Raw genomic sequence first — 12652 nt, 5'->3', positions numbered from 1 at the left:
GACGACTGGATCTACAGCTGAGAGCGGTTTACTGTTTACAGCGTGCATTTCCTCTCTCGCTCTAGTCACACGCGCGCGCACCCTACCGGGAGAAGAGCCGTACGGCCCATACAAGGACCTTCCGATCTTTTAACGTCAAGTAGACCCATACTCGAAAAAAAATCTCCGAAACTTGTGAGAAACCGGAAGGAGTATTTTTGACACAGAAATACTCCATCAAACGTCCAACATTAGTTTTTTAAACTTTGACTATGTTTAGTATGGGAATCCAAGTCTTTAACAGTGTAAAAAGCTCAGTATGCATGAAACAGCATTTCACCCCCCCTTTAAATAAATCAATAAACAAATATTCTTTTGTTAATGTTTTAAAAACATAATTAAAGACCAATGTGGCATGGGGGGCGTGGTTCAGCGAGGTCTGCAGCGGGAGAGAGAGCCGCGGGACGAGCGGTAAGTGAGTGGGTTGGAAGCAGATTAATAACACCTGTCTCTCGTTCCAGTAATGAGCGTGGAGATGGTATAAGACATCGGTGGAACCGGAGACCGAGGAGAGAGAGAGGGACTGCTGACGCGACACACACACACCCCCACGGACATTCCCTGCGTCCCAATTCGCATACTATCCATCCTAAATAGTATTCGAAAATAGAATTAGTATGTCCCAAATCGTAGTATGTTGAAAAGAGTATTCCAAAGATTCCCGGATGGTTTACTATTTCCGGTCCGAATTCACAGTATGGATCGATGGGCACTCTAACGGCTGATATTGCCCACAACCCATTGCGAGTTGGACGAGGATTCGATTAGAACTACAAACGCGGATAAAAAGCGTTAAAAAACTACAAACATGACGGATGTGCGAGTTCGACGGTTAAGTAGAGAAGTTTAGATAAAGGGGTTTGAGTGACCAACTATCAATATTTAACCTGACAAAAATATATTTATTCAGTGTTGTCACATTATATTTCACCCGCAGCAGCATTGAGAACTTTTGAAATGACACGTTTGGCCATTAACTTTTAAATGCATCATTATATTTAAACTGTAAATACATGAGGAGAGTCTCTGCATTAAAGACCCACAAATGGCAGATCAACGAGCGGCTACATTTCTCTCCGATACGGTAGGAGATTAAACTGAATGTGAAGGATTTGAACTGTGACGAATCTGACGATGATTGACAGGACAGTTAAACGGTGACGGGATGCACGTAACTAAGCGACAGAGTCCGTTAAAGATGGCGAAGTAGTATGTCCCGAAGCTTGCATACTTTTCTGCTACACACTCAAAAGTATATACTTTTTCTTCACAAAAAGAGTACATACTTTTAGGACCTAGTATAAGTAGGCGAATTGGGACGCAGCAATTGAGTTGTGAGACACGTTGACCCGGAAGCGGAACGTTTAAACCGGAACCCGGAAGTGACTGAGAGAAATACACACTGGCAGAACAGTGTGAAGAGACTGAGTTTTTGATACAAATAAAGAGAGCGTCAGCAGTCAAACCGACCCCCTTGTCCTTTTCTTCCTTCCACAAACGAACTTTATCACAACCAAATAACTGGTTTGAGAACCTTGCCAGAATGTCCCCTGTTAGCTAGGTCTTCTCTGGTGAGATGTTTTTCGACGCAAGGGCAGGGCAACCTGTCTCTAATATGAGATCACAGCAAACCAAAGATCCAATCCATTCCTGGAGGACAAAATCAAGTCCCACCCTACATTTTTTCATTGTCTGAGAAGCCGTTTCATGATGAATGTTACAGTAGGGAAGAGAAGAAGAAAACTTCCATTTCATGCAGACTTTAAAGACAAATACTGGTCCTGTCTACATGAATGGAAAAAAGGCTTAAATTCAAAGCTGTACAGCAAAAATATATTTCATACACAACAATGGTATCATCGCCTTTAAGGTGTTTGCTCTTAATCATATAAAATACTAGTATTAAATAAGTTAATACACAAGCATGAGCTAGAGACTTTTAAAAAAAATCCATTCAACCAGTTATATTATATGTACAAAAAACGTCCTTTATGCTGCTTAATACTGCAAACTTGCAATTCTTATAAACACAGTGGTTTGTAGCACAAACAGTTTTACCCTTTGCTGCTCTTTATTCTTCAAGTTATTTACCTTTAGGGTGTAATGTATCGGAAGTCCCTTCTTCTGCTTTGTAAAATATGGTACGGGCAAAAAAATAAAAGGTAATTTGAATCTACACTTTTCAATATATTTTAATATACATACCTATATATATATATACACATTTCACATAATTAAATATATAAATGTAACACTTTACAATAAGAGTATCATTTGATATCATTAGTTAAAGCTACACTGTGTAACTTTTTTAGTTTATTCTTAGCTAAAATCACTTAGTTCTTTCAAAAATATATGTGCTCATTAATGTATATTTACTTCTTTCAAGTAATAATGCACTCATAATTTTATAATATAGCATTGAAAATACATAAGTGTTGAGGGTTCGGATGGCGGTCGCCATGTTGCTCCTCCATCTTGAAAGTGCATTTGCCAAAGAGGGACATACCCGTAAATTCAAGCTTCGCTTTTCGCGTTTTTACACTCGATGGCACTGTGTCGAATGTGAAGAGGAGGATTGCTTGAGGCTGCTATATGATGATGGAGGATCATCACTCTTAAGCCCCTTTCACACTGCACGTCGGACCCGCAATATTCCCGGAACATTGCCGGGTCGCCTTCTGTGTAAAAGCAACCACGTTCCGGAATTGATTACCGAATTCGACCCCGGTCGGGGACCTAGTAACATTGCGGGATATGTAGCAGAGTCGCCAAGGAAGCGGAAAAGAGAATTAAGACGGCAACGCGACAGGCAAATCAACAAGACAAAAGTAAATACTGGAGTGGCCTTTCCAAGATGGAAAGAGCTCATGAGGAGCAACGATTTTAAAAAGAACGCCGACATTGCCTGCTTTCTTCTCGACAGGTAATATTAATTCAGCCTATTTATGTATATTGGAAGTTTTATTGTTGCTTGGCTAATTATATCATGGTGTGCTGTGCATAACACTAGAACGACGTCTAGGATAGTTTTCCTCGCGTCAATGATGAAAAAGTATTGTTTACCTTATAACATAAATCCGTGTTCTATGACGGATAACATGAGATTAATATTTTAATTGCATTATAATTAGTTTGCCTTACGCTAGTGGTGTTGTACAATATACAGAATAATGATAGCACTGATAAAAGTTACTTTACTAAGAGCTTGCATTCGTCTGGGAACCTGATAGCTGATGTTAGCAATGAACTGGTTATTATTCAGTTCTATTATTCATTTTACATAGATTAACATGATCATAGATCATTTGGTAAATTAAATAACTGCAAATTATAATAGTTTTCAAAAATTACCTCATCACTTGAGTTGACGCAACACTCACCGAAGAGGTCGAACTGAAAGCCATGACTAAATCGGCCACCGTAGGAGTTGAAACGAAATCGAAATTGAGAGGAGCAGAAACAATTATTCACTGGATGGTCATATACCTTTTCACCACTAGATGGGAGAAAATATCACACAGTGTAGCTTTAAAGCTGCTGTCTGCAACTTTTTTTGTGTTCAAGATTTACAAAAATTATATAATGAGAATGTACAACATGAATCCTTTTTCCAAACCATGTTTTTGTCTTACCCTGAATCATTATGGTACACTTATCATAAATGTTTATATTGGGACTATTTCAGAGAGGTCTGGTAGGACCTGCGGAGGAGCACAGTCCCTGCGTGACTCGCCCATAGACATAAACAGAGACAAGTAGCTCCGGCTGAAATGTTCTTCCGCAAGACATATGTAGTTCTGTTTATTAACCACTAGAGTGCAATAAGTTACGGACTGCAGCTTTAATATAATAGCCAACATGTATTTACAAGGATCAAAACATTTTATAGCATTTCTTAATCTTTGTTAATGTTAGTTAATTTTTCATTGTTTGTTCATGTCATCACCGCACATACACTAATGTTCTGATTTTACTTATTACAAAATGTTAAAGTTTACATGAACTACGATTAATAAATGCTGTAGAAGTATTGTTCATATTTAGCTCATGTTAACTATTGCAACTTAAAAGAACACTCCACCGTTTTTAGAAATAGGGCTTATTCAACTTCTTTCCTACATTTAGATATGTGGGCAAATGCATTTTTGTCTCAGTGCATTTATACATATACATATTTACGACGAGTAAAAACAGCGGTGTGGAATTAAGGTCAAATATAAGAAAAATACAGCGTTTAAAAAAAAGTTTTAAAAAAAGACAGTATAAAGACATGTTATACTGCGGCCCATAAACACATCCAAACCTAGAAAAAAAAAACACGGAACCACCCCTTTAAAGGAACACTCCACCGTTTTTAGAAATAGGGCTTATTCAACTTCTTTCCTACATTCAGATATGTGGGAAAATGCATTTTTTCTCAGTACATGCATTGTTTTAGTTTGGCAGGGTCGCCGCTAGCTTAGTTTAGCATAATAAAGGGAATCCAATGTTGCCAGCTAGCAAGTCCTGAGTAAAAGTGATCCCCCGAATAACTTCTTGTGGCGTGCGTATTCACAACGAGTACAAATAGTGATGCAGATTAAGACTAGGCCATTTGCTAGGCAGATATTGACTTGGGACTATATTATGGGGAAGCACAGGGGAAGCACTGCTACTTGGGTGCAGAGATATCACGGCTCTCGTCTCATCCTCCGGCTGTTGAGCGATGAAGCGATCGTAATATGTTGCGTGATATCTCTGAGCCCAAGTAGCAGTGATTCGCCTGTGCTTCCCCATAATATAGTCCCTAGTCAATATCTGCCTAGCAAATCGCCTAGTCTTAATCTGCATCAGTATTTGTACTCGTTGTGAATACGCACGCCACAAGAAGTTATTCGGGGGATCACTTTTACTCAGGACTTGCTAGCTGGCAACATTGGATTCCCTTTATTATGCTAAGCTAAGCTAGCGGCAACCCTGCCAAACTGAAAAAATGCATTTGCCCACATATCTGAATGTAGGAAAGAAGTTGAATAAGCCCTATTTCTAAAAACGGTGGAGTGTTCCTTTAAAGGGGTGGTTCCGTGTTTTTTTTCTAGGTTTGGATGTGTTTATGGGGCGCTGTATAACATGTCTTTATACTGTCTTTTTTTTAAACTTTTTTTTTAACGCTGTATTTTTCTTATATTTGACCTTTATTCCACACCGCTGTCTCCACTGTCTTTTGAACTCATCTGCTTCCTGCTTCTATGAAGCCCATCCCTCTGAAAAACGCAATGGTCTTAGATTGGTTAGATGGAAAAATGTAGTTTCCTGTATTTTTATTGGCTGAAGTGCCAAGCACAGGTTGTCCAGAAATGCCACGCCCCGTACCATTACGGCCAGAAGTCACATCTGCGGTGACTAGCAAGGGTTTATGATGTCACCGACCCGGGAAGAAACTCGTTGTAGTCCAAACTGGACGTTTTTATGGGCAATAAACTGCCATAACTTTAAAAGACAATATCTCTGTTTGCATTGAACTTTCAGCGCTGTAACTTTGCAGATACTGTTTATGCTCAAGCAGCAACATTACACACTAACTAAAGTTAAAAAAGTGAAATCACATGCAACCACCCCTTTAACTAATAGAAAGTGTAAAAGTAAATATTAAGAAATATAAAATCAATATATCTTTCAACTCTGTAAACCATCTTGAAACAAGCTTCACTTAGCTCATCACAATGCATTCTGGGATTGCCACTAAAAACACATGTGATGAGTTTTAGAATCTGTCTAAATGCCCTAAAATGTGTAGGTAGCAATTGCGTCTGCCATACCTTGGCGGCCATGATCATGGAAGAGCCTCCACGGATGCCCAGGATGGGGATGTGCGTCTGAGCTGAGATGAAGTCCAAAATCTGGGCGATGGCCTCCTGATCGGTATCGTCCCCAAACACCACACCCTGAAGCCAGTTCCGTGACATTAGAGCACAGATGCGGTTTATGATACTCTTGGGGTCGGTTTCATTCATTGTGACCAGTTCGACTTTAGGAGGAAGAGGTACATGTAGGAAGTCCTCTTTCTCCACACCTTCAGAGAGAGACACCTCACTGGAGTTGCCCACAAGGATCACTGCGATGCTAAGGCCTTGAGCAAACTTTGGTGGCATGGGAGGACCAACTGGATTGACTCCTGGTGGAGGATAATGAGGAGGGCTGATGATCGTTTGGCCTCGCTCGCCGCCGCTCATGCCCCCGACGGGCGTCCCGACCCCGCCTCCACGCCGTGACTCGCAAGTGGGGAAGAAGAAGAGAAAGAGGAAAAGCAGCGAGAGGGAGAGGGCCGGTTTGGAAGAGGAAGCCAGGGAGACCAAAGACAGGACGCGGCGGTCGGAGAAAGGGGAAGAGGAGAGGTGGAGGCTGACAAGCATGGCGGAGGAGTGAAGATACAGTCCCTGCAGACAGAGAAAAAGACAGGGAGACAACTTTAGTTTAGGAGATGAATTCGCATCTAATCTACATGATCTAAACTTGACTCTGGTTGGTAAAAGATGATTCGCAGTATGAAAAACTGATGAGAGACCTGTCGTTTTATTAAGAGCATGTGTCCTGATTTCAAGGGACTGTCCTCTTCATTATTGACATATGTTGGACAGAAATCACAGAAACAGGCAGTCTTGGGAAATTAGGTCATTTGCAGCAGTAAACACACTTAGAGTACGTTTATCTAACTAAGGACATGCAAAAGACTTCTAATGTTTTTACATACACAATATTATGTAACTTTTTTCATCAAAATTAACTAAACTTAAATAATGAGCGAGTACAACATAAAACCATCTTGCCTAAAATGTACTAATATGAAGTTTACATCATATTAGTAAATAAAGGAAAGATGATCATCTCCACATTCGATCTGTATTGACTAGGTTCATAAAACAATGTTTATGTTGGTAGCAGTGCCAATTAGTTATTTCTTTGGTCTATTTGCCTAAAACATTTGACATTATCTGATGTGAATAGCAATCGTTATGTCTAATGTCAGCACTGCCAAATTTGCCAAATTATATTTCAAGAATTGTTTTCATAAGTCAAAACAACAGCAGCATAAAAGTTACTTACCTGCTAATCTGACATATTTTTTGAATGTCCTACTTTAGTTATTATGAGAGTATTTATGTTTTTAACAACATTCGATACTAATAACGCAATTACATGTAAAAATAGGCACAGCGGTGCACCTCAAGCAATCAGATTTATCCGTGCAGAATAGCAGAGCAGACTCATATAATAAAATAAAAAAGTTTCCTCCCCATCCCCAAGTAACTTACTGTTTTATGCTTCATGAGTAACAAATCGTAAACCTACTGCTAATTTAAACCCTTTTGCATATTTAGATTGATATAAAAAGGTTTTATTTTTACCGTTAACAACACAATAAATGGAGGTTTTGTCAGACATGAGGACAATTTTGTCCCCAAAATATTGCACGCTTGTGATGCTGGGTGACTGCCATTGACGTCAGCTGTTTTTATATTAAGCTAATGCTATTTCCTGTCCCTTATGGGGACATTTGGTTCCCACGTTGTAGAAAAAGCCTGGCCCACACATTCATGCACTTCAAAAAAATTAGAGCAAATAGTTCAAAAGACCTCAATTGTAAAACGCAGTGAAAGAGAAAGTACCTGTGTGTGTACACAGAGAGAAAAGAGAGAGCCTAGTGTGTGCACAATGAATACCTAATGCAATTAGATGAGTAAGATACAAGGTGATTTATCAGCAAACAGCATATCATCTCTCACACACACACAAATACACACGCAGTGAGTGGCATCGGCCAATTATCTTTCTGTGATGTTTTTGAGGAGTGGTGTGAAACGAGGGGTGTGTTTGTGGATGTGTTTGCTTGTTCCACACCTCTAAGTAGAATGTGTACATTTTTCCCACAAACCACTTCAGAAATCCCGCCCTGCATCTGGTCCCAGTATAACCGTCCCTCTGTGTTTTCTAATGGACATGAGGCAAACTAAACAATAAAATTACACTTCAAATATTTTTGAAATAGGTTTAGTTTTACTTAGTTATTTGATGCTATAAAACGGGGGGTGTGACGACATGATTGACAGCTGAGATCGACGTCTTCTCTGAGTGAAGTTGTCACAGAGGCACTAACAGACTTTTTTCATGATTTTTGGGAGCAGATTGGAGCTTTAGCTTTAATTTCTACATTTCCATAACTGTTTATTTCACACCAACACAATTAATTGTTCTGCATCTGTGAGAGTGTGGGCAGGCTTTTGATATCGCGACTGTACTTCCTGCTCTCTACTGCGCAACTCCGGTCCCGAAATCTACTGCGCAACTCCGGTCCCGAAATCTACTGCGCAGACTCTGTCCCAAGATGAAAGCGCTGTGCAGGCCGCCTGAAAGCTTCAAATCTGGCAAGCAGAAACGGATGATGTCGAATCGTCCATATTTTTTTCGGGCTATGGGTGTACACCACAACACACCTGTAGCCAATCACCAGTAGGGGGCTTGGCACACATGATGGGGGAGGAGAGAGCGTGAGCAAGAGGGAGATTTAGAGAAAGACTGTAGAAAGAGAGACGGCTTAGAAACATTACTGAAGAGAAAATGTCACTGAATATCACTGAAAAAATGGTACGATGAGGCACAAGCTTTATGGATCCACGTTAATATTAGAAAAAACAGATGCAGAGTTTGCATACACGATAAAAATGTGTTTTTTTTACTGCACCAAGATATACTGTTTTAATGTTAGTGTGATTCTGAGTGTGATTGTTTTTCTAGAGCTGCTGTTCTGTTGGCAGCTAACAACCAACTCTCGAACATATACAAAGACTTTATATATAGGAAGACCGATCACTCCGATTACTCATGAATGGGAGAAAGTAAGTTATAATAAGGTGAATAAGCCCCGCCTTCTAAATCAAAGAGCCAATCGTTGATTAGTAAAGTGATCGCATCACTGCAGCTGCTGTTCCGGTTGCTATAGAAACAGGCAAGGTTATGAGACGTTTAAGTATTGCGCATGTGCACTAGCTTAGTCCAGGCTGAAAAATGCATTTTTTGTCATGATTACAGCGTTTAGAAACCAAATTTATGACACAGCTGTAGTCAGATTTCATTAGTGATTTCAAATATTAAATTTAATCGTAAGCTTGGCAAACAGATGTGGAGAATTTTATGTTCCCTATTCAAAGAGATAGGAGCTAAACTTGCATGCCCGAGAGGCGTTTCAAAGATGGCCGCCGAGTGAAATGACTTGTCTTAAAGGGACATTGCTTGTATTCTTGTGTACTGTGTGTTAATTTTTTGTATTTCATTGTCGTTCGTTTGTCTTTTTCGTTCCGTTTCAGCTATGATAAAGCTCTCATCTACTCTTGCGTTGTGGGTTTGTACATTTGGGGAAGAGCAATGAAGGGAGGGGTGTGTTTGTTTGGTTTGATTTCAAATATCAACAGTGTTTCTCATAAATCGCTTACTGCACCTTTAATAATGGCATTTCTGAAACATACTAAAAAACACCAAATTGCTTGATCAGTGCGGTTTCATTCCTTGCAGACATTTTCCATTGAAACAGGAATTTGCATGGACATACACTATTTTTGGGGGTCAGTAAAATACTTTTTTACAGCAATAATGCATTGTTCAAAAATGACAGTAACGACATTTATAATGTTGCAAAAGATTTCTATTTCTAATAAATTCTGTTTGTTTGAACTTTTATCAAAAAGAATCCTGAAAAAATGATCATGGTTTCCACAAAAACTGTTTTGAACATTGATAATAAACAGAAATGTTTCTTGAGCAGCAAATCATCATATTAGAATGATTTTTGAAGGATCATGTGATACCGAAGACTGATGAAGCTGAAAATTCAACTTTACTATCACAGGAATAAATTACATTTTAAAATATATTCATTTGCAATGATGTTTCACAATATTAGTGTTTTGGTCAGCAGAGACGTCTTCCATTTTGCACGCAAAAAGCCTCTTTTGACTCTTTTTTTGTTTGTTTGAATTTTTCTTTCTGTTATCAACAGTTAAATATAACAGTAGATATTTACCAGTAGCAACCTATTTTTGGAGGAAAACAGACTAAGTGACATGCCAGCTAATAGCCACAAAACTACTTTCAAGGGGTCTTTAAAGAACAGGGAAAGAGAAAACAGGGAAAGAAAAACATACTGGGTGAAGAGGAGGACAAAAAGATGAAAGGACAACATAAGTGAGGCATTGCTCGGAAAGAAAGCAAACACGCTTGAAAAAGGAAGACTGCTTTTACAAGGCTAATTATTGGAGGTTTGTCAGTGCTAATTGCAGGTACACATGCTAATTGTGAATTAGCTCTCTCTGCTGCAGACGAGAGAAGAGACGGAGGAGGACAAAGTGTGGGAGGAAGAAAGAAAAAGAAAGAGAGAGAGAAATCAGTTGAGGGGGAATGGAAAAGTATGGAGAGATGGACTGCAAAAAGAAGTTGAAAAAACGGTAAAAGAGAAAATTAGGAGACTAAACGAATGAAGCGGAGACAGAACAACAGTAGTGACGAAAAGGAAAAGCGTTCTAATAATCAGCTAATAAAAGAGCAGGTAAGCAGAGAGAAGCACACCGATCGGAAGGATAAGCATTAGATGGGGAGATAGAAGACTAGAAGAACAGCAGCTGGGTGAACAAGAGAGGGAGGAGAGACTAAGATGCTCTATTTGGCTCTGCCTCTCATTTTAACAGCACTTGGTTTCCATAGCAACTATTCAAATGAACCTTCCTCCACACACACACACACACACACACACACACACACACACACACACACACAAACAGAGACTGCTATATACAGACACAGTTATATAGATTTTGTCTTAAAGTACATAGTAACACCTATTCAAAGCCTAATGAAAAGGGCATTTTAGAGACACCTTGTGAACATCCATGAAACCACCATCTATTGCAATAATAATAATAAAAATTAATTAATTAAATAAAATACACACACCTCCCACACATTTTCTCCTAAGGAGCTAAAGGCTCAATGTCAGCTCCACGAATGTTTTTCAAACAGAACCGCCTGAAACGCTTACAGCTGGGATTTCAGATATAATCAGATAAAAAAAACTGGTTTCATATAAAACACACACCAATGATATGCAGCAGACTTCTGAAAGTTCTCTCTGTGTGTTAATGTGGCTTTAGTTCAATGTAGATTCATGTTCCAGTTTTATTTGAGGCTCATTAAACGGAAATGGAACATAATTTGTACGATCAAGAAACTATGTTTTTGCATGCTTATAATACCATACTATTTTTAAAACGTCACATCAAATGTAAAAACATGTTTCTAAGTTTTCATGTTTCTATGTAAATTTAAACACACACACACACACACATTATTATTATTAACATGTTTAATGCATGATGTGCCGATTAAGTAATTTAAATGGTCACACATCAGTTTTGGCGGATAAATTAGTTGAAAGCAGGGGCGAAAGTACCATATTTCAGAAAAAAATTAATTTTAAAAGATAATGTTTTAGACAGAGATATATTTTCGAAATGCATGTATCTTTAAATATCAAAATCAATCTATTTGGCGATTTAAGTAATAAGTCATTGAGTTATTAATTTATTCAATTCGATCAACAGGCTCCATTTTATCAATGCCTCACTAGCTGGGTTTCCATTCAAACGTGAAGAAAATATTTTCAAAGTTTGCAAAAAAGAAAATCAAACAAATACGAATGAGGTGTGTTTGCATCAAGATGTTCAAACTGATGGCGGTTGGTGCTATTGGTAACCTAGTAATTAACAGTAAATAAGCCAAGGAACACACAAAAATTGAGACAGGACTGCAATAAGTTATGATTGGGCAAGTTATTAAGAAAAATGTAATTACTAAATTGAAAAATATTTGATGATTTCAAAATATCTTCTTTTGTGTTCAGAAGAAGAAAGAAATTCATAGAGGTTTGGAAAAACCTGAGGGTGAGTAAATGAATTTTCATTTTTGGGTGAACTATCCTTAACTATATAATATGATATAACTAATGAATATGAACCAAAAAAACTGTATTTATATTTTGCCACAATATGAATTTTATGCATTCTAACTGCATTATATACACTACCTCATATCTGTGCATGTAAGTGCATTAATCATTTGAACACTATTTTTCCATAACAATTTTTTTATATATAGTAAATGAAAGCCAATCACAGTGGCATGAAGGCATGGCTTTTCACTTTTTTCATTTTTTCTTAATGTTAAACCCAAAGAGCTCATGGGAGGATTTGATCTCATTCTGAACCACTGTTGACTAGCTGCTGATTGGTGATAAATGTGTAATTTATACATTATTTCAGTTGTTATATAATACAGTACATAAGTACATCATATATACAGCTATTGTAATATTTGTTTTGTCCTATTTGTGTGGTAATCTGCCTTTTCATGGAAAATGCTCTCAGACACACATACATACATGCTCGCACACCCAAACTGCATCTATCTCTGCTTGTTGTCACTGTATATGTTTGGATTTTTTTGTAAAGAATTCCAGTGTCGCTCAACATTTGCTGGATGGCTACCACTAAAGCTTAAGTTTAACTGACAAAGACGACAAAAAATG

The 12652-nt window shown here is 38.3% G+C and overlaps 1 protein-coding gene across 8 annotated transcripts in view; it reads right to left on the bottom strand.

Moving 5' to 3' along the window:
• The window catches only part of grin2bb (glutamate receptor, ionotropic, N-methyl D-aspartate 2B, genome duplicate b), a 148276-nt gene that overhangs the window by 112570 nt on the left and 23054 nt on the right, over nt 1-12652 (bottom strand). For all 8 annotated transcript variants that reach the window (XM_067441111.1, XM_067441112.1, XM_067441113.1 and 5 more), the window contains one exon: nt 5841-6458. In XM_067441111.1, coding sequence (XP_067297212.1) covers nt 5841-6458 — 618 coding nt within the window. The remainder of the gene's footprint in view (nt 1-5840; nt 6459-12652) is intronic.

The sequence above is a fragment of the Pseudorasbora parva genome, chromosome 4 (assembly GCF_024679245.1).
Source record: "Pseudorasbora parva isolate DD20220531a chromosome 4, ASM2467924v1, whole genome shotgun sequence".
NCBI classification, from domain to species: Eukaryota; Metazoa; Chordata; class Actinopteri; order Cypriniformes; family Gobionidae; genus Pseudorasbora; species Pseudorasbora parva.
This window is presented reverse-complemented; position numbering and strand designations above follow the sequence as displayed.